The following is a 21,616-nucleotide window of genomic DNA, read 5'->3' as shown; positions in this document are numbered from 1 at the left end:
CTATTTCACAGAAAAATGGATTTCAACAGTATTGTAAATTGCCTTATAGTAACTTACAGTGTTTTTTAATTGAAGCAAGCTTGTTTTGCATTGAGAGGTACATCAACTGACATTTTGAATGTAGGCTTAAAAATCATAAAATCATGAATGTATTTTTTGCCCTTTATAAAAGAAGGATTGTGAAGGCTCAGCCCACTATCTCTTTGATTGTAGATTATATACAGCCCAAAGGAATATTTGATCCTCTTAATTATCTTCTAATTTCTGAGAAACTGATGTTTCTACTGGGCAATAAATGCCTAGAGGATTATTTATTCAGATGCTTCTATTCATGTAGCTTGACTGCAGAATAGCAGCCAGCCCTATATGTTTACATATTTGGTCAGGTCTAACATTCCATCCTTTTTTTTTGGAGAAGACAGTTCTTTTCTAGACAAAGGAAATGCAGTAAAATCTAATCTTGTTGAATTTTAGCTAAGTGATTGATCGATACAGTATCATAGAGGACTTGCTAAGTGAAGTGAGAAAATATAGGTATTAATACCCACACTAACATGGGTAAGAGATATACTACACAGTACATGCAAATTCATGAAATCCTGTCAGCCCTTTACACTGAGAAGGCTGCTTGAGTGAGGGGTGAAAGGCTTAAGTATCCCTTTACTCTGCAGTTCCAATGGGTCCCTTCTGAAGCAGTGTGGTTTTTTTTTCAGTTTAAAAAGGCCCATCATGCTGTTCCATTATGTGTGTAGTGTAGTTTGGGTACGGTTAGGCACTGGTTCAAGAGAAGAAGTCAAGGGATTTTGCTAAAAGATGAACTTTTAGGTGGCGTTCCTCGGATTCGCCTAAGAAGCTATGTTGTTCACTATTGTTATTAGTGATCTGGGAAGGTGATGGGCGGCATTGTGAACATACTTAGAAAATTATCCAGAATTAATGGGGTGACCTCATGAACTGAAACAATAACAACAATAGACCTGAATCTGTGGTTTGCGCTTGTTCTCCAGATCAGAATTGAGAACCTTTGTTTGATCCTGCTTGGCAATTCTAGTTAGGAGCAAAAGTGTAAACCATCGCTTGCTGGCTTGATTATAATGCCAGAATATGGTTTGCACTAAACAAAAAGTAACCAATTGAATTTGAATGCAGAAGGGATGGAGGGAGTATGTGAGTGCATGGCACATGCTCAGTTGTCTGAACTCTGGACATTCCTGAACTGACCATGTGACGCATAGGATCATGCTGTATGGCACAAAGAAAGTATCCCTTTATTATCGCTCCTCTGTTTGAAATGGGCAACAGGACAGTGAAACATGTCAATTTAACCTTGTTGAATGTTTACCATCTGGGTGGTAATTATTTGCTGTATTGTAATCTTGAATGTTTGGCACTATAACAGGATAATTAGTCAATTTACCATGTGATCTGGCAGCTGAGTAATTTTTCTGTAAACAGGGAGGCAGCAAGGTGTTGACTGAGACAGAAATTGGGATGCTGCTGCCCAGCAGTGTTGCTTTCATTCCTGTCTTACTGACAGGACAAGAGTTGGGGGGTGGGGATGGGGGACGATTGCAGCATACGTTGCAACATAATAAATGAATTGTATATGTAGCCTCACTTGCTTCTGGCATAGGAAGATCAACTAGATAGTTACTCAGGTGAATATTTATTCTAACAGTCCTACATTTATGCAAAAGTAGCTTTGCATCTTTTCTATGCAAAGTCTCAATATCTGTAGAAATCAATGTTACCTGTTTTGTCTTGGTTATCTAGTAGCTTTAGCAAGGTGCCAATATCTGTACTTACCATACAATGAACAACTCTGCCCCCATCCATTCACCATTCCTGACATCGGATTATTATAATCCAGACATTAGAAAATTTAAGAAATGCAGCATAAATTGCAACATAAACAACTACCAACAATTGCATCTTAATTCTTCTTTGTGTGTTCTTTGTGTAAATCGTATTGTTTTTGTTGTGTTTTAGTTTGTTGAAACATTGGCTACAAGTATTTTGCACTTTTTTTTTAAGGAAAGTTCTCATGGGCTGGTTACTTCTGCACTTGACTACTATAATGCACTGTACATAGGGCTGTCCATGAAGACAGTTTGGAAAGTTAAGTGGGTCCAGAGGTTCATCATTATCTGGAACTAGCTGCACGCAACGTGTTATACCAGTTCTAAAAAATACTTAACTGGTTACCAGTCAGTGTTTGGGTTGAACTGAAAGTGATGATGTTAACCTTTAGAGCCTTTATATGACATTGATACGGGATACCTTAGGGACATCTTACCCCCATTTGTCCCTCCATGTGACTTAAGATGGAAGTTCTCCCTTAATTTCTGCCACCTTCTATGGCAAGGGCATTTTTGGTGGTGGCAGCTCAATTATAGAATTCCCTCTTGAAGGTTTTATACCTAATCCATTGTCAGGATTGATTCTGAGCGTATGGAGATAGTTAGCAGTTCAGATTCAGAAGGGGAACAGCCAGAACCAGGGGAGGCATCTTCCCGAGCGAGTTCAGATATGGATAGGCGTGTTTCTTAGGATGCTAACACCCAGATGGCTGAGCCTGAAGCCCCCCCCCCCCCGTGAGAATCCAGGACAAGAGCGCGGGATGTGACCTGAGGGATGCAAGATTGCAACGCAGAGTGGAGCAGGAAAAGTTAGAGGCGGAGCTCAGACAGTCGACCTGGTTGGCGATGCGTGAGGGTCAATGTAGGGGAGCATCACTGGAAAGGAGGGGCTTCCCTCTCTAAGTTATTCTAGCCAGCAAGTCCTTGTTTCAAACTGCTGGCAACATTGTAGCTCCCATTTGGATCCCCTGTTGTCATTTGTAAATGAAGCAGTTGTATTCCTTTGTAGCCTGAGAGTCTTTGAAGATTTGCATCTGTAATGAACCTGTTGATAATGAATTAAAGGTGTGAGACTGAAGCCTCTCTTCTTGTGTGTGTGCATGAGGAAGGAGAGGGCCAAGGGAACATGACATCCATATCACTGGCTCATTTTGAAGAGCTGGTAGAACATTCTTGTTTTGTAAAGCCTTCGTATTCTAAGCTGCTGGGTTGATGCTTATGCTCTGTTCTGATGATGATATGTTTTACTGGAGTTGCAGTTGGTGTTTTTAATGCTTGCTCTTTTTTAATTATGCAATTGACAGCTTCCTTTTTATGTATGCTTCCTTCTGTTTTTTGGTTATTTTGTTTGAAGAGCACTGGTTATTTATTTGTTGTGGTTTTGTTGTATGGTTTGGAAGTATTCCATTGTTTGTATAAGGTGGTAGCAGATTTAGTGTACTGTTTTATCCATTTTGTTGTGCTGTGTGTTCCACCTGTGCTGGCTGTGGCAAGCTTGGAGTTGTTTGGCCTTTTTTCCTGTCTCAACTCGCCTAGGATTGTGCCCTGTCTTAACATACTGCCTGATGCTGTTAAGCTTATAATTGAGATGTTAACATTTTTATAGCAATATTTCTATTCTATATATAATTTTATGTGTTTTGAGTGTAAGCCATCGTGCGAATTTGAACAGTTTAATTTGTTCTGGTGGATAGATTTGATAAAATGAAGTATGCAATTTTGGGCTGCTTCTAGATTATTTAAGTGTCGACTGCAAGCACGCTTTTCCATTTGAGTCTGGAGCCTGTCACACAGTCATGAATCTTGCCACAGCTCATCAAGTTAGTTGTTGTTGTTTTCTAATTTCAGGTTAACCATTCTACAGCGTTGCAACTTAATTCTACACCCACAAAAATTTTTAAAATCCATGCAGCACAACAAACCAATAAAACCGTACACCAAATCTGCCACCATCCAGACCTGAGAAACATGAGTATATACGAAGCTGTTTTATGTTGGTAGAGCTCCTTGGTCTGTCTAGCCCAATATTGCCTACTGTGGCTGGGCAGAGTGCTTTCAAAGATCAGGGCTGAGTGCTTTCCCAGCTCTGCCACCTGAGATTCTTTCACTGGGGGAAAAAGGTGTTTTATCTCCCCTTCTCTGTCTTGAAGGCCTTGGGCCATGCAAAGCAAGGGTCTCCTACAGCCTAGGGAGTGCTGCTAGGCTCTGCCCCCTAGTATCACAGTGGCCCTGCGATACAGTGAGGCAGAAGTGCTTTTATTGATCTCTTGCTGCATCACAGTCTTTTGGATGTGAAATGCAGAGTTTTGGCAGAGACTGACATAAAATCACCCCACCAAAAGTTCAGAGTGCATAGCAGAGGCTGGAATAGTTTCTGCAATTCACTCCAAGCATGTGTAAACTGGTTGAGCCAATCTGTGCCTGCTGAATAGGGCTGTGGTACAATATTTCCTCACTGCATTGCAGACCTTCCATGCTGGAACTGGTACTGAAACTACCGTGGCAGTTTATTGTGCTAATACTCATTTGTTCCAAACATCACAGAATGTACTTCGTAAAACTTACCAGGTTCTTATGTTTTAAATAATAAAACAGCATCAATCATCCCTCATTTTAAAGTATGTATATAGTTTTAAATATATATCTGTAAATCTATAGGAAAGCATTCATATGTGTAATTATTTTATGCATATGTCTTTGATTACACTTAAATCTGCTTTGAATGACTTTAATTTCACAGGTTAGAAAAACACACACAAATTCAGTTGTTTCAAAGTGGTTGGACAGCCTACCAAGCATCCTTTGCTGATGTTTAATTTGCAAAATAGAACTCAAACAGGGCATGAATACAGATGATGTATTTGTCATGTTTAATACTGCTCTCTCTGTGTGTGTGTGTGTAAGTGTGTGTTACAGTACATTGAGGTTATGCTACTGACATCTAGTGGTTAAAGCAGAAAATTGTATGGAGGAGATGGAAGAACTGCAAGGGCAAGGGGGGAATAAAAGGTAAAATGAGACATTAAACCTAAGAACATAAAAAAAGCCATTCTGGATCAGACCAAGGGTCCATCTAGTCCAGCATTCTGTTCACACAGTGGCCAACCAGCTGTTGACCTGGAACCCACAACCAGGGCATGAGCGCAACAGTATCCTCCCACCCATGTTCCCCAGCAACTGGTGTACATAGGCTCACTGCCTCTGATACTGGAGATAGCATGCTGCGATCAGGACTAGTAGCCATTGATAGCCTTTTCCTCCAGGAATTTGTCCAGCCCCCTTTTAAAGCCATCTAAATTGGTGGGTTTTAAATCCCAATATTGCATTTGCTTCTTGCATTATATAGCACATTTGTTCCCATGGTTTTTGCACTATAATTGCAGCAATTCTTTCTGGAATTGTTGTACCCAATTAAGAGCTGTACATGGATTGTTAGATTTATAATATAATATTCTTTCATTTCTCTTCATTTTTAATTTTTACTGACTTTGGTCTAATGCCCTTATGTGAGATCCAGTCACCAAGTCGAGAGATCTTTCTGGAATTCTTCACAATCTGCTTCAAGTTGTATAATCCTGAATAACATGTTTGTTAACAGCAAATATTTGAGATCCGCTTACAGTTTCCTAGTTTGCTGAAGATACATAAGGAAGCAGCATCTGCACATAAATGTTATTTAATGTGCAAGAGATGCTATGCCTTTGTTGTCCCTTTTAACCAAAGATGTGCTATGCATCATAACTTGGATTAAGAAGATACTTTTGCCATGTGACTCCATTTGACTGATAAAGCTGATATTTATTTATTTATTTATATTTATTTATTTATTGCATTTATACCCCGCCTTTTTTCCTCTTGCAAGGAACCCAAGACAGCTTACATTATCCTCCTCTTCTCCATTTTATCCTCACAACAACAACCCTGTGAGGTGGGTTGGGCTGAGAGTCTGTGACTGGCCCAAAGTCACCCAGTGAGCTTCCATGGTCGAGTGGGGACTAGAACCCAGATCTCCCAGCTCCTAGTCCAACACTCTTGCCACTACACCACACTGGTTCTGAGTTCCCTGGCTTATATCTTGTTGTAAAGCTCTGAAAGGAGGATGTGCCGTTCAATAGAAATACCATCAGTACAGTCAGCCCAACTTGTGACCCGCCCAGTTGAACACAGTCCAACAACCATGTATTCTGGCCTCCCAGATACTTGATGTCCATCCAGTTTTTGCAGTCCCAGGCAAACAGCAAAAACAGTAATCTTGTTGAGTCCCTGATGGGTACACGTACATGGGTACCCACGCATGGCAGCTGGGCTCTGTTTGGCTCAATGGTAACAAGTTGCAGAGGCCTATCATCAGGGCAGGCTCCAGATTGGAGCACTACCCCACCCCTGCAGAATACCTCTGGAGCACTCCCCTGTACATCAGTGCCCCCACCCCACCCCGGTCAGGCTTACCTGCTGGCCATGGGCAACAGCAATGCTTCAATTTGTGCCAAGCAGTTGTGAGCCACCTGCCATTTTAATTACTTACAATGCCTTGGCATAGCATTCCTCCAGGGCATTGTGGGTAATTAAAATAGAGCTCATTTTCCAGACCCAACCACAGCACAAGATCCTAGGGCTGGCATGTCCAATAGGCCCTGCCATGGAACTGGGCTTCTGGCAGTTGTCCAAGGATGTCAGGTGCTGGCACTGGTCCTTTTAATCATAATGTCTTCTATGCCACACTGTTAGTAGCTCATGGTTCATAGGAGCACCATGACTCCATGGTTGCTAAATTTAAGATATGTTTTAGAGATGAAAGAAAATAACTAGGAGGATTTTCAGCTTTTTATTTTATTTTCTGGTACTTAATACAATTAAGAGATTAATTAATTAACAGTCAGCTAATGGCCCAGTTCGCTTGCAAGTTATTTATCTTTTTAAATTCTGGGTTAAATTCTGTCCCCTGATCATCTTTGTTGCCCTCCTCTGAACCCTCTCAAGTTTGTCTGCATCCTTCTTAAAATGTGGTGCCCAGAACTGGACACAGTACTCCAGATGAGGCCTAACCAGCGCTGAGTAGAGGGGAACTAGTACTTCCCGGGATTTGGAAGCTATGCTTCTATTAATGCAGCCCAAAAGAGCATTGGCCGTTTTTGCAGCCACATCACATTGTTGGCTCATATTCAGCTTGTGATCGACAACAATTCCAAGATCCTTCTCGCTTCTAGTGTTGTTCAGCCACGTATCCCCCATCTTGTAACTGTGCATTTGGTTTCTTTTTCCTAGGTGCAGAACGTGGCATTTTTCCCTATTAAATGTCATTCTGTTGTTTTCTGCCCAGCGCTGCAGTCTATCCAGATCACTCTGAATTTTGTTTCTGTCTTCCAAAGTATGAGCTATCCCGCCCAATTTGGTGTCATCTGCAAATTTGATCAGCATTCCCTGCACCTCCTCCTCCAAGTCATTAATAAAAATGTTGAAGAGCACTGGGCCCAGGACTGAGCCCTGCGGTACCCCACTCGTTACCTCTCCCCAGTTTAAGAAGGTCCCAATGATAAGCACTCTTTGAGTCCGATTCTGTAGCCAACTGTGGATCCACCGGATCATTGTTTCATCTAGCCCACTTTGAGCTAGTTTGCTCATCAGGATATCATGGGGCACTTTGTCGACAGCTTTGCTGAAGTCGAGGTATATTATGTCCACAGCATTCCCACAGTCCACAAGGGAGGTTACTTGATCAAAAAATGAGATCAAATTCGTCTGGCAGGACTTGTTCTTGAAAAATCCATGTTGGCTTGGAATAATCACTGCCTTGTTTTGCTTACAGATGGATTGCTTTATCATCTGCTCCAGAATTTTCCCAGGGATTAATGTCAGACTGACTGGTCTGTAGTTCCCTGGTTCCTCCTTTTTGTCCTTTTTGAAGATAGGGACAACATTAGCCCTCCTCCAGTCATCTGGCACTTCCCCCATCCTCCATGATTTCTCAAAGAGAATAGACAGCGGTTCTGAGAGTTCTTCTGCCAGTTCCTTTATTACTCTAGGGTGCAGCTCATCTGGCCCTGGAGATTTGAACTCATTCAAAGTAATTAGGTGTTCCTTGACCATATGCCTATCGATCTCAAACTGCAATCCTGCCCCTTCAGCCTGTACTTCACCTTTGCCGGGGGGGTCATAGACCCTCTTTTGGGAGAAGACTGAGCCAAAGTAGGAATTGAGCACCTCTGCCTTTTCTTTGTCATCTGTTATCGTTTTGCCATCCTTATTTAATAGCTGAACCACCATTTCTTTCCTCTGCCTTTTACTATGCATGTAGCTGAAGAAAGCCTTTTTGTTGTTTTTAGCATCCCTTGCTAACCTCAGCTAGTTCTCAGCTTTAGCCTTCCTGACGCCATCCCCGCAATTCTGGGCTACCTGCCTGTACTCTTCCTTTGTTACTTGGCCTTCTTTCCACTTCCTATATGTGTCCGTTTTTGTTTTCAGGTCATCTCTATGCTTTTTGTGAAGCCACATTGGCTTCTTCTGTTGTCTTCCACCTTTGCTTCTTGTTGGAATTGTTTGTAATTGTGCCTTGCGAATTTCCTTTTTTAAAAGCTCCCACCCATCTTGGACTCCTTTTCTCGTTAAAGTCGCTTGCCATGGGACCTTACTGATCATTGTTCTGAGTTTATTAAAATCAGCTTTCCTAAAATCCAGGGTACGCGTTTGACTACACTCAGCTTTTGCTTCCCATAGAACCAAGAACTCAAGTACAACATGGTTGCTTTCCCCCCGAGTTCCTGTAACTGCTACTTTATCCACTAAGTCATCTCTGTTGGTTAGGATCAAGTCAAGGATAGCTGGTCCTCTAGTTCCTTCCTCTACTTTCTGTAGGAGGAAGTTATCCGCCATACAAGTCAGGAATTTCCTGGAGGGGCCATGTTTTGCAGAATTTGTCTCCCAACAAATATTGGGGAAATTGAAGTCCCCCATTACTACTACATCATGCTTCCTTAAGACATTGGGTATTTGCTTTTCAAAAGTTTCATCCTTGTCTTCTCCTTGATTAGGTGGCCGGTAGTAGACTCCGACCACCAGGTTCCTTTTATTCTTTGCTCCATTTATTTTGATCCAGATGCTCTCAATGGGGCTACCAAGCTCCTCCTCCTGTATTTCTGTGCAGAGATATGTATTTTTCACATACAGTGCAACCCCACCTCCCTTTCTGTTCCTCCTGTTCTTTTTGAACAAGTTATATCCTTCAATTGCTGTATTCCAGTCATGAGAGTCATCCCACCAAGTCTCAGTTATACCTATCAAGTCATAATTTCCCTCCTGTAAGAGTTCAAGTTCGTTCTGTTTGTTTCCCATACTCTGGGCATTAGTATATAGACATTGAAGACCATGTGCTTCATAGTCTGGCTTTCTTCCTACATGTTTGTGAAGACTATTATTGGGCACTATTAGAGCTGTTCTCTCCATTGCAGTGCATGCGCCTACGTCCATTGTTACCCCCAACTTTGCATCTCCCTTCCCCATAGGATTCAGTTTAAAGCCCTCCTGATGAAGTTCTTCATGCTGTGGCCAAACACATTCTTCCCATCCTTTGTGAGGTGCAACCCGTCCCTTGCCAACAGTCCATCTTCCAGGAAGTATAGCCTGTGGTCTCAGAATCCAAATCTCTCTCGTCGGCACCACCTTCGTAGCCAGTCATTCACCCGGAGTATTTTTTGTTCCCTTTCTATCCCCCTTCTAACTACTGGAAGGATGGATGAGAAAACTATCTGGGCCCCAAAGTTCTTGAGTTTCCTTCCCAAAGCTTCAAAGTCTGACGTGATTTCTTCGTAGCTCCACTTGGCGGTATCATTTGTTCCTGCATGGAAGAGAAGAAAGGGATACCTGTCAGTGGGCTTTATGAGTGCAGGCAACCTTTCAGTCACGTCTGTAATCCGTCCTCCCGGGAGATGACATACCTGGCGGGTCCACGGGTCTTCGCGACATACTTGGGTCTTGATCCCACGCAGCAAGACGTCTCCCACTACTACCACTCTTCTCTTCTTGTTGTTGTAGGCCTGGGTTTCATCGCCTCTTCTTGACTGACCTTCAGCCTCTTGCTCACTCTCATGTAGGTTCCGCTGTGATTCTTCCTCTGCAGGCTATCCTCCAGTCTCATCCGCAAGTACCTAGAATCGGTTCCACAGCTCCACAGTTTCCACTGGTGCAGACTGGCGTCTAGTTCTTCTTCTCCTAACTGTCACCCTTTTCCAAGGAGTATCCTTTACTCCATTTTTCTTCACCTCAGCATTTCCCACTTCTGCCTCAGCTTGCTGTTGCTCTTCAAGCTTCTGGTCTTTCCTTTGCTGCTGTGGTTCCCCCATTCTGTCCAAGAACTCTTCGTGTTCACTTATTCCCTGGAGGGTCGACAGTCGCCGCTCCAGTCCACTTACTTTTTCTTCCAGCAGCGTGATCAACTTGCACTTGTTGCAGGTGTAGGCCATGTTGATCTCAGACAAGAAAACAAACATTGTACACACTTTGCAGGTCACCACCACTGGAGAGTCTTGTCCTTCCATTGCCTCTTTTCCCTTTTGTGTCTAGCTTTGTGATTGTTCCAGACTAGCCTGTGCCTGCTCCTCTACTCTACTCAAATGTGCCTACTCTACTAAAAGCAGAGTCCCACTGGTGTGGAAGTGTGTGTTACAAGACAAACAAATGAAAAAAAGTTAGTTAAAAAAGAAAAAAAAGAAGAAAAAAATGTTAGGGACCTCCCCCTTGACTTCCCCCGCCGAACTCCCCTGGCCAACTCCTGTTTGCTCCCCCTGTCCGCTCACTCTGGTTGCTCGCTCTCTGGGAGCTTGTTTGCTTCTGTAGTCCCTGGACCAGCTGGAGCAGCTTGCTTTGCTCTGCTCTGCTCAGCTGGGAGGCGGGAAATAGACTGAAGCTTCCCGCCCACTCAGCTGCTAGGAGTACTCAGGCCACACACACCCAATTCAGTTGGAGCTCTCAGAAGCACCTGGTGAGCTCACAGCCACTCAGAAGGATAAAGGGCAGCCCCCTGGGCTTCCTGCAGCCCACTTACCTCTTAGCCTTTGTCTCCTTTGTCTCTTCTACCACTGCAACTCCCCTGGCCAACTCCTGTTTGCTCTCCCTGTTCGCTCGCTCTGGTCGCTCGCTCTCTGGGAGCTTGCTTGCTTCTGTAGTCCCTGGACCAGCTGGAGCAGCTTGCTCTGCTCTGCTCTGCTCTGCTCTCCTCAGCTGGGAGGCGGGAAAACAGCACAAAACTTTCTGCCAGTTATGCCCTCTAATGTGCATTGGATAAGTGCCACAGTTGTGTAATGACTTGTATTGCTTCCTGCAGAGAATGGTAGGAGATGAGTGTAAATAAAGTGAGAAGGCAAGAGGGAAGTGTGGTAAAAATGAAGCAATTTCTACCAGAATAGTTGTATGGTCATTCCAGGGCAAAGCCCACATCACTGATACAATACTGTTTAGTAAAGAAAGTTCTTAAATCAGGCCCCATAACAAAGGAGAAAATGGACTTGAAAATACTAAGAGATAAAAACAACGAACTTCACCTATAGCTCATGACTGTACACTGTGCCATCTTGTTCAGGATACATATAATGTGATCACATGTCCAGGAAATGTTTTGTGATTTTTGCCATTTTTGTGCCTACCTGTTTGCCAGCAGAAGTTGGCACCACAAAGTATATTCTGTTGCCTACTTGTTCCCTCTTCCCTCTGTTATACTACATACCTGTTTTGTCTCTTTAATAAATACCAGTAAAGTAAGGGTTTTGAACTGTCGTTTAAAAACTGCATTTCTACTAATACAGGATAGTTAAATGTGATGTCAAAGATCAATTTTATACTTCCATCTTTTAATTGCTGTTATACATGTATCAGTCTTGTCATGTTGATTCTTTTTTTAATAAACTCTTCATTAAAAAAGTGAAGAAAGCAGTGGTTAGGTGGCATGGGAGAAGAGTGATGGCTTGAATTAGTGCTCAGTTCACTTGTCTGAGAGTTTCAGTTTGGGCTCTCAGTCTTTTCCTCTGTTACATCTGTCTTCATCCTTTGTACCAGGTGTGTGTGTGGAGAATACTGGAGCGATGTCACTTCCTGTGCTATAGGGATGTTGTAGGTAAAGGGGTTCCACACATTAATTTTATCTTATGAAGGGGTTATTCATTGGTGCTGTTTATTACTTTTACTGTTGTGTTTTTAATTTATTTGTTTTATGCTATGTTTAATTCAGATTTTGTTGATCTGGGTTTTATTATTAGCCACCTTAAGCATCCTTTTTTCTTCTTTTTTTGGCATAAAGGCAGGATAGAAATTAATTAAAGAAAAAAAATAATCTTTGGCACTACTACTACAAACTCCTAAAAGAGTTATTCCATATGTTTAATTGAAAGTAAATATATTGGGGAAGAACCTATCACTAGACCCAATACTATAATTCATTTGAATGACTCAGTATAATTATTCTTTCATGTCTGACTTTGAGGCTAAATGTCTGACATGTTAGTTGTGGTCCAAGTAAGAAATGGCTTGCATATTTGTTTCCCATGTGTATCTGTTTTCTAACCCTTTCAGACAGCCATCAAATTGTCTTTCATTTCTCCCTATTTTTCCTGTTACACCACATACTGAGATGCTTCAGTGATTTATCTCTGATGTGATCTCATTCCTAAATAACCACACTTTTCTGTAGATGAAGCATTTACAAGTTTCATTTTAGTTTCTGATACCATGGTCTTAAATGTGTCCTCCCATTTTTAAAATTTCAGTATTGCCTCTTCTAATTTTTTAATTTCTAAAATTATGAACAAGGAACTGTTTCAGAAATAAGTGAAATGGGGCACATCCATTCTCCCGTAAGCAGACTTCCACTTACGCAACAGGACTTCCTCTTCCTTTCCCCACTCCTGCACTTCCTGTACCCCCCCAGATCTGCTCTGGAGGGTCCCCAGAGATGTTTTGGGAGGTGCCAGGGTGCTGCAGGGGCACAGGGGAAATCTGTTCCACCAGTGGTGTCTGTTCTGTTGGTGGAGGGACACAATTAATACTTAGTAGACAGCTGCTGACAACTGCCTTGTGGGCTCACATGACACTTCTGCTGGCAAAAGCAGGGAGAGGTGATTTTTGCTGATTTCCCCTGCATCCCCCAGAAAATCTGTACTGGTGGGTTGAGAGACCCCGCAGAACAGGTTGGCAGGTGATGCAGCAGGCTGCAGGGGGAAGTGGAAATTGACAAAAATTCCCTTCTCTATTGGGAGCCTCTGCTGTATAGCAGAATAAACGGAAGGAGCCTTCCATTAGCAGAAGAGCTATTCAGGACCTTGTCAGGGTGGAGACTGAGCCAATAGAGCCCCAGAGCAGTTCTGATTCTGAGGAGGAACAGCAATCCGTGGGAGAGGAGCTCGTTCATCTCTCACAAGCACAGCAGCTGGCAGGGATTCCTCCTGCCAGCATTCCTGGAATAGACAGTGACCCTGGCAGTGAGAGAGCGCTGGAGGGGGGCTTGCTGGACGCTCGGCACAGACGCAGGGAGCAACGACAGAAGGAGGGCATGGAAAGGAGGCGTAGCGCTCGTTTGGTGCGCAAACAATGGTCGCGTCCCGAGGACCCCAGGGAAAGAGGGAGGATCTCTCCCTAGCCCATAAGTTCAGGGTTTTCCCGTGATTCTCCTTCAAACGGGGACCAACTGCCTTACCTGGACCTTAGGCTACTCAGGACCTTGTCAGGGTGGAGACTGAGCCAATAGAGACCCAGAGCACTTCTGCTTCTGAGGAGGAACAGCAATCCGTGGGAGAGGAGCTCACTCATCTCTCGCAAGCGCAGCAGCTGGCAGAGATTCCTCCTGCCAGCATTCCTGAGATAGATAGTGACCCTGGCAGTGAGAGAGCGCTGGAGGGGGGCTTGCTGGATGCTCGGCACAGACGCAGGGAGCAACGACAGAAGGAAGGCGCAGAAAGGAGGCGTAGCGCTTGTTTGGCGTACAAACAATGGTCGCGTCCCGAGGACCCAAGGGAAAGAGGGAGGATTTCTTCCTAGCCCATATGTTCAGGGTCTTCCCGTGATTCTCCTTCAAACAGACACCAACTGCCTTACCTGGAGCTTATTATTATTATTATTAAATTTATTAATCGCCCATCTGGCTGGTCACCCAGCCACTCTTAGGCTACTCAGCTATCTTTCCCCAGTGCTGTTCCTTGCTTTGGCACTAGCTACTAGTATTCTGAAAGAGTCATAAAGTAATAAAGGAATAAAGTCTCGGAAAGAGTTCCTCATCGTCTGTGTCCTGAGTTGGCTATTGGTGGGGACTGCAAGAGGCAGCTAGGGCGCTCCTGACAGATCTAATCCCTAGGATATGGAGAAAGAATTTTACAAGGGAAGAAAATATCTGATTTACTTACCTCCTATATGCAGCTAGGTGCTATTAAACTTGTAGGGTTAAAAAAGAAAACTACTTTGTCCCTCCCCACATGGGTGGAGGTCACATGTAGGGGAAAATGTGGTTGTTGATCAATGTGATGTTAACTTGATCTCCTTTGTGACAATGTGTACAAATCTGGGTTGGGAAGAACACACCTTCTTAAATAGAAGATTTTAAAATAAAATGTGTCCTGCAATGTGCAATGCTGACGTTGTTAAATAGCAAAGGAGAGACTTTATAACATTTTAGCTGTATTTTCTGGACCCAGTAGTAGCAGAAATTAAGTTTGAGGGATGTTTTGTTGTTTAATATTGTTGTGTCTTTTAAAAGGACTAATACAACCTCTTAGCCTTTCTTCGTGGGAAAATGCTCTAATAGTTGACCTTTTCTAGCTCTCTACTACTCTCCTTAACATAGGATGCCCAGAGCTTTACACAGCAGTGTAAATGTGGATGTGATCTTGATTTACATAATGGCATTATGATAATTGTTTTATTTTTTTATCCACTTCCTAATAATTCCAAACAAAGATTTTTCAGTGCTGTGTTGATATTCTCAGTAAGCTAGACACTATGACCCAAAGATAATTTTTCAGGATGATCACAGCCAATTAGACTCCATCAGCTAATGTGAAGTTAGGTTTTCTCTCACTTACCTGTAAGGAAGAGAAAAACAGCTGTGCATTCCAATTCTAGAGCCAAGGTCTGCTTTCAGCAGGCTGTTTGCAGGACTTTTTCTGCTTTCCTTGAAATGAGAAAGTAAACTCCTCACATGCAGACTCCAACATTATGCAGATTAGCTTATCTGGTAACCTGTAGACAAGTCACACTAACCCCAGGTGGGAAACATGGGGGAAATTTATATCCTGCTAGATTAGTTGACTCCAAATCAACTGGATTGGGGAAGGCAGGTCTAGTACAACACTTCATGAACTGCCACCTTGCTATTTATAGAGCCACTTCACTCTCTTAAGGCTGTTATTGTCACAATCAATTTCCTTAGCAATCATTTCTTCCACCGCCCTAGTCTTGGCTTATGTGTTCCTTCTATCCACATAACTGATTTGTTGGATTTTCCCCATGATATTTTGTTGGCCTGACATGAATCGGAAGCTCCGTGAACTGTGAATATCAATTCCAGCACCTAGCATAGAACTGACATTTAATAAATGTTAAATAAACCTTTCCTTTCCTATTCCCTTATCATTTTGTGTAAGTTGCAAGCCCGTTGCCTTATTTTGTTTCTAATTTGTGCAGCATCCAGTGCAATTTTAGGCAGTTTGTAGATAATATTAATAACAGCATTAGTAACAAGTGAAAATCTGCAAAATGTTGCAAATAGTTTTTAATTCTCTCTCTCTCTCTCTCTCTCTCTCTCCTCAGTTTCACCTGTACACACACACCCTCTCCCTGCGGGGCTGTTCACAACAACTTCCTCTGTGTGTATACCCAATGCAGGAAGTGGGAGATGGGACTTGCCCAGTGGCCTTGATGTCTGCACATTGAGCAGAATGTTGTCCTACATGCACCCAGGCCCTGCTTGCAGCATGTGTTGGCAGTGGGACCAGGAGGCATGAGCACATCAGGGGCAGGGCCTTTGGGTGGGTCTCCGTTTCCTCCTCCACACTCCGCTTCCTCCTCCACCCATTGCATCTAGATGTGGAGTGGGCTGTTGTGAATACCCGATACATCTAGATGTGGAGTGGGCTATTGTGAACACCCCAGCCACCCAACATGCATGAATGCACGTGCACGCTTGCTGCTCACCCTGCCCCATTAAGCTCCATGATACTCCCATATGAATGCCAGTCACCCTCTCACCGCACTCGTACACAGGAAGTATTTGATAATTGCTGGGCAAGGGAGGGAAGCCCTTGTATCCACTTTTGGCTCGTGTGAGTTTATTTAAATCAATAGATATGAACTGATGGAGAAGATGGAAATATTTGTGCAACTTAATACAAAATAAAAGGTTAAATACAATTAATAAGCAGCAATAAATGAAAACGTTTTATTGGCCTGATCCAATGCTTGCGGCTTCAGGACACTGACACTAGCACAATGCTATAACTTGACTGTTCGTTTCCACTTCTTTCGCAGAACCATGTGATATCAGATAGGGTGGTAGCATCAGTGGTGCTGCTAGAACTTCAGTAACTTTAGTACCATTGATCTAACAAGTTATTTCCTTTTTTACAGAGTACCATGCTGCTATTTTCCAGTTAAAGAGGGAGCACAAAGATGAAGTCGAAAAGTTGAAGGTAAGTATTTCTGTTCATTCAAATCCATCAAAAGGGTTTTTTTCTTTTAAATGTTATATAAATTAGTATAATGCTGTATGAAGTTGTTATGTATGTTTTCTATTAAAATATTCTCTTACTCTTCAACGTTTGTCAGACATAAATCTAGTTAAGCACGCTGATATAGTTAGGGTGCAATCCTAAACCTGTTTGGACAGAAAAAAGTCCTACAACTCCCAGCATGCCCCAGCCTGGCTAGGGCATGCTGGGAGTTGTAGGAGCTTTTTCTGTCTAAATAGGCATAGGATTGCGCCCTTAATCATTCTTATACACAAAACTCTGTTACCTGCAAGAGGTGCCAATGGAGAATGCAGATCCATTTTGACATTCTTCTATTTATATGCAGCTGCTCATTCTATTGAGATTAATGCGGCCGTCCGCATGCATAAAGATTAGGGAGAATATGAATTTGCATTCGGTATATCCCTGACAAGGGCTCCTTGGAGGCCTCTCTCAGTCTAATCCAGTAGCCAAGTCCAGACACAGACAAAGGGATTCCTTTCTAAGCTTTATTCTTCTTTTACAACTTAACAACTCTACAGGTAGCAACTAGATCTGAGCAGCAGAGTACCTATGCCCTAAGTTGAAACAGTTGGTCCCCGTTTGAAAGGGAATTACTGGCAGACCCCTGAACTTAAGGACTAGGGAGAATCCCTCCCCTTTTCCCTTGGAACCTCTGGGCGCAGCCGTTGTTTGCGCGCCAACTGGGCACTACGCCTCCTTTCTGCGCCCTGTATTTGGCACCGCTCTCTGCATCGGCGTCATGCATCCACCAAGTCTGCTACCCGCGCTCTGTCACTCCCTGGACTGCTATCTAAGCTAGGAATGCTGGTGGGAGGAATCTCCGTCAGCTGTGGGCCCTGGGAAAGAGGAGCGCGCTCCTCTCCCAGGAGCGACTGCTCTTCCTCAGAATCAGAACTACTCTGGGATTCTATGGGCTCAGTGTCCACCCTGACAATCCCCTTCTTTGACTAACAGTTGGCTAGCGGTTCAGTTCATCTTAGTTTGGAGAAAGAAAAGTTTGGTTTCTTCCCTGAGTATTGAAACCGGCACGAAATGGTCACCACAGTGTGCACACTGATCCAGCTATCATCTCTAGTCAATCTGGTTTTTGTAGAGCTTCAGAAACTTGCACGCTTATTTGATCAGAGAAGACAATGAAACAAGGTAAGCAGCTATGTATTCTACAGGAGATGAGACCTCTGCCATGCCACCTTCATCACTCAATATCTGGTCCTAAGCATAGGAGTCAGTTCTGCGAAAAATAGTAGAATCCACTTCCATGTGATGTCTTTATATCCAGGTTAAAATAGGATTATAACATGAACCGTTCACAGTCTTCCTTCGTGTTGCCCATTTTCTGATTGCAGTTAAATACTTTCACCATATCATGATGGAAAAGCCAGTATCTATGTGCATCTATTTCACACCTGTCTATATTTGCATATCCAGCAGTATTCCACAAGGTCAGTCCTAGATCATCCCCTTCGGATGAAGGACTGGACAGTACACCTCAATTTAAATATACTACAGAATTTGAAAGACCAGCTCTTTCGTTCAGTGCAACTTCAGTGCAACTCTGACCATTGGCCATGCTGGCTGAGGCTCATGGAAGTTGGAGTCCAACAACATCTGGAGGTTCCCCCTGCCTGATATAGATAACCATTTCTCACAGAAATGCATTTTCTATATTCCCCACTAGAGGTCAGTTAAGCATCTCTTTTTCCCTCCATGATGATTGTGAAACATGTAGTTGTAATGTTACTTCATACTTAAGTTTATTTGAATACATACACACACACATACACATGTTATATTACAATGAAAGCAATAGTATATATTGTACATTCATTTTAACTTTGGTTGCCTTGTCCTGTATCCAGGCCTATAGCCAGATTTGTTGTTGCTGAGGAGGCCTAAGTGTACACCAAGGGAAGTGGGCAGGGCATCAGTGCAGAACATCCAGGATCTAAATACAGACAGCCTAACAAGCTTAAAGATATTTAGGGTGCAGACCTATGTATGTTTAAACAGAACAGAGTTCTAAAACTCCCAGCATTCACCAGCCAGCCATGCTGGCTAGGGAATGTTGAAAGTTGCAGGACTTCGTTCTGTTTAAACATGCATAGGACTGCACCCTTAATTGTATTAAATATTAATAAAATAAAACATTTTGAAAAGAATAGCCCAGTATTAATTATCCCAACACCTTTCTGCTCCACAAAATAGTGGAAGGTGGGAGAAAGTTTACTACTTGGTGAACATTTGGGTAGAATGTTGCCAGCACACCCCTTACATTTCCACAAGTAACAGGGTTTAATTTTTTTTCTAATGAAAACTGAAAATTCAGGGAAGGGGTGAGGTTCTTCACAGTATCCCCTATTCTTATGGCCTACCTTACATGTATAATGGATCCATATTTTGATTGCTGTCATCCGATGGAGTTGAGCACAAAAGGGTTCCAATTTGTCACAAATTGTATTTAAATTAGAAATGGCTCTAATTTGTCATAAATAGTATTCAGGTTGGCTAATAAGGTAAAAGTAAGGATAGCACAATCGAAAGTAGCCTCTGAAGAAATCCAAATGGACTTAGACACGGGCAGAGAATGGGAGCTGTGAATCAGTGTTAACATGTGCAAACACTGAAGAATTGAAAGCATTAGTCCTTGCTGCATACATATATGAATGGGTTCTGAATTGCTAATAACTATCCAGGAAACTATTATTTGGGATCATAGCAGAACACTCACTGAGGCTGCAAACGTATGTATAATTGACAAAGTCTTGTGGTATCTTAAATACTACCAAATTGATTATGGGATGGTGGAGAATTGGCTACCCCTCTGGAAACCTAGGCAACTTACTCCTATGAACTCACTGAGGGTTACTTGTGAGTAAGTATGCCTAGGATTAGTCTGTGAAAATCCTATGGCGAGTTTACATATTCAATTTTTCCACAAGAAGCTTTCAACATGAGTCCATGTAATTTTTCAATGGTTAATGTGCTTATAATTGTGGAATAAAAGGAATACAAAAGGAATAAAAGTAAAGCCACACTTTTTTCTTCCATTGGAAAAGGTATCAGCCCTTTGTAGAAAGAATTCCAAAAATAAAAAGGGAGTGGGGTGGGGGTGGAATCATGTAAACTCACTTGCAAATGCAGTGACAGGAGTTAAGGATGTGCACTGGATTTGGCTCAAGCCCAAGCTGAATCCAGCCCCTTGGACCATTTCTGGTGCTTCCTGAGACAAAGTGGGCTTCCCTCTGAAGTGACCAGAACCCAAGCTGTGTTCGCAATTCAGCTTTGGAAAGGCAGAGAGTGTGTCTCCAAATATAGTGTCTTTTGCTTTCTTTTTCTAAATGCAGGGGAGGGAGTGCGTGGGAGGGAGGGAATGCAGTTGAGTGACTTAGCGCGCAATCCTATGGCCGCTAGACAGTGGCTAGACAGCCATAGGATTGTTCAGTTTTCGGGAACCAACCTCAGAGCCCACGCTCTGAAGGCAGTTCCCAGAAAACTGCCTCCCCTCCCCCTCATAGGCAGCGCAGATCGTCCCCGGGCTCTGGGCTCGGAAAAGCAGCATAGAATGGGGCAAAAAGGGGCATTCCCGGGGGCAGGGAGTGCAGAAGTGCTGGTACAACGTATTGGTTGGTTCCTATGCATTGTCCGGCCTCCCCCCATCCTGCTCCGAAGTCCCGTGGCTAGACAACCAAAATCGGCCATTTAGCTGTGAATGCAGGGCAGCTGGAGTGCGGAGGAGAAGATCCCCTCCGTGCTTTGCCTGCCCTGCATTGGATAGGCAGTCACCTCCAAGTTTGGAGGTGGACACCTATCTCGATAGGATTGTTCCCTTACAGTTCCACCTTCTAAGCACAGGACACAATTTACTAGGGGCTCTCCAATCATTGTGCTTTTGGTGGAGGGCAAGGATGGGACTGTGAGATGGTCGATCTTCCAATGGAGCTGGACTTCACAATAAAAACAAAATGCTTTTCAATCATCTTAACTCCCTAGCCTTGTATCATCATAACTCCCTATCTCTTGTATCTATCTTTCTGAAATTTTTCAGGTTTCTTACCTGGTGTCAGACACCCAGCCCCTGGCTTTCTTTGCTGTCAAACTGTCAAGTGGCATTTCCAGCCAATTACTTTTATTATGCAAACTACAAGCAAACAGGCATTGCCTCAGGCTACAGACAATAGCCTCATGCATCTGTTAGAGACAGACTTTTCTAAGACATTTTGCATAATACAGGATTGCATAGTCTTTAGGTAGTCACCTAGGTTAAGGCATCATGAAAGAGAGTTGCTACGAAACTGCCACTGGCTACTACAGGCTTTTCTTCTCAACCTGAGTGGGCTACTAAGCCCTGCCCTCAAGCTGGGCCTTTCCAGGGGTCGCCTCCCTGGCTGCCAGTTTGTTGGAGTGTCTTGTGACCCTAAGTTGCCCCTCCCTTCTAAACTGGTGCCTAACCCTTGGGTCTCTTATAACTACCCCATCCTCCTCATCTTTAGGAGCCTGCATTCAGAGGCCTTCTGCATTCAGAGTCCCACGCCTGGCTGTTATCAAAATAACTGGGCTTCATCCTCTCTTGCACTGTTATTCTCACTGGCATCCTGCAACCTTGGCGGCTCTAGAACACCTTCCACCTCCCCGTCTGACTCAGAATCTGTTCCCATGTCTTCTTGGGGTGCATCTGCAGAGGTGCTGGGTCCAATCCCTACACTGGAGACACCTCTGTGATGTGTGCCATCTTTATACAAATGGCAAAAAAAAAAAAAAGAAAGAAAGGGGGAAGGGAAAAGGAATCACTCAACCCCCAACATTTGAGGACTCTCCTTCCACATAAAATCCTGAATCTATCCTTCTGAAACTTTGCACTTTTCTTACGCACGGCCACCTCTATGCTCTCTGTCATTTTCAGGAGAATGTTCTACAAAGAACACAGGGGAATAAGCACATCATTTTTTTGGATACCCACAAATTGTAAAGTTTTGTGCAAGAGCAACAATTTCTCTTGCACAACACCTCCTGTGGCTATTCATCCAAAACTTGGCA

The 21,616-nt window shown here is 43.3% G+C and overlaps 1 protein-coding gene across 1 annotated transcript in view; it reads left to right on the top strand.

Annotated features, from left to right (window-relative positions):
* Positions 1-21,616, top strand: part of FMN1 (formin 1) — a 188,643-nt gene that overhangs the window by 10,833 nt on the left and 156,194 nt on the right. Inside the window, exon 3 of the mRNA XM_084844780.1 lies at positions 16,458-16,519. Within this exon, the coding sequence (XP_084700906.1) occupies positions 16,458-16,519 (62 nt within the window). The remainder of the gene's footprint in view (positions 1-16,457; positions 16,520-21,616) is intronic.

Source organism: Heloderma suspectum, chromosome 1 (genome assembly GCF_057233095.1).
Source record: "Heloderma suspectum isolate Gila_16-S chromosome 1, 16-S_ref, whole genome shotgun sequence".
Classification (NCBI taxonomy): domain Eukaryota; kingdom Metazoa; phylum Chordata; class Lepidosauria; order Squamata; family Helodermatidae; genus Heloderma; species Heloderma suspectum.
Note: the sequence above shows the minus strand (reverse complement) of the source record. Positions and strands in the feature narration are given on the sequence as shown.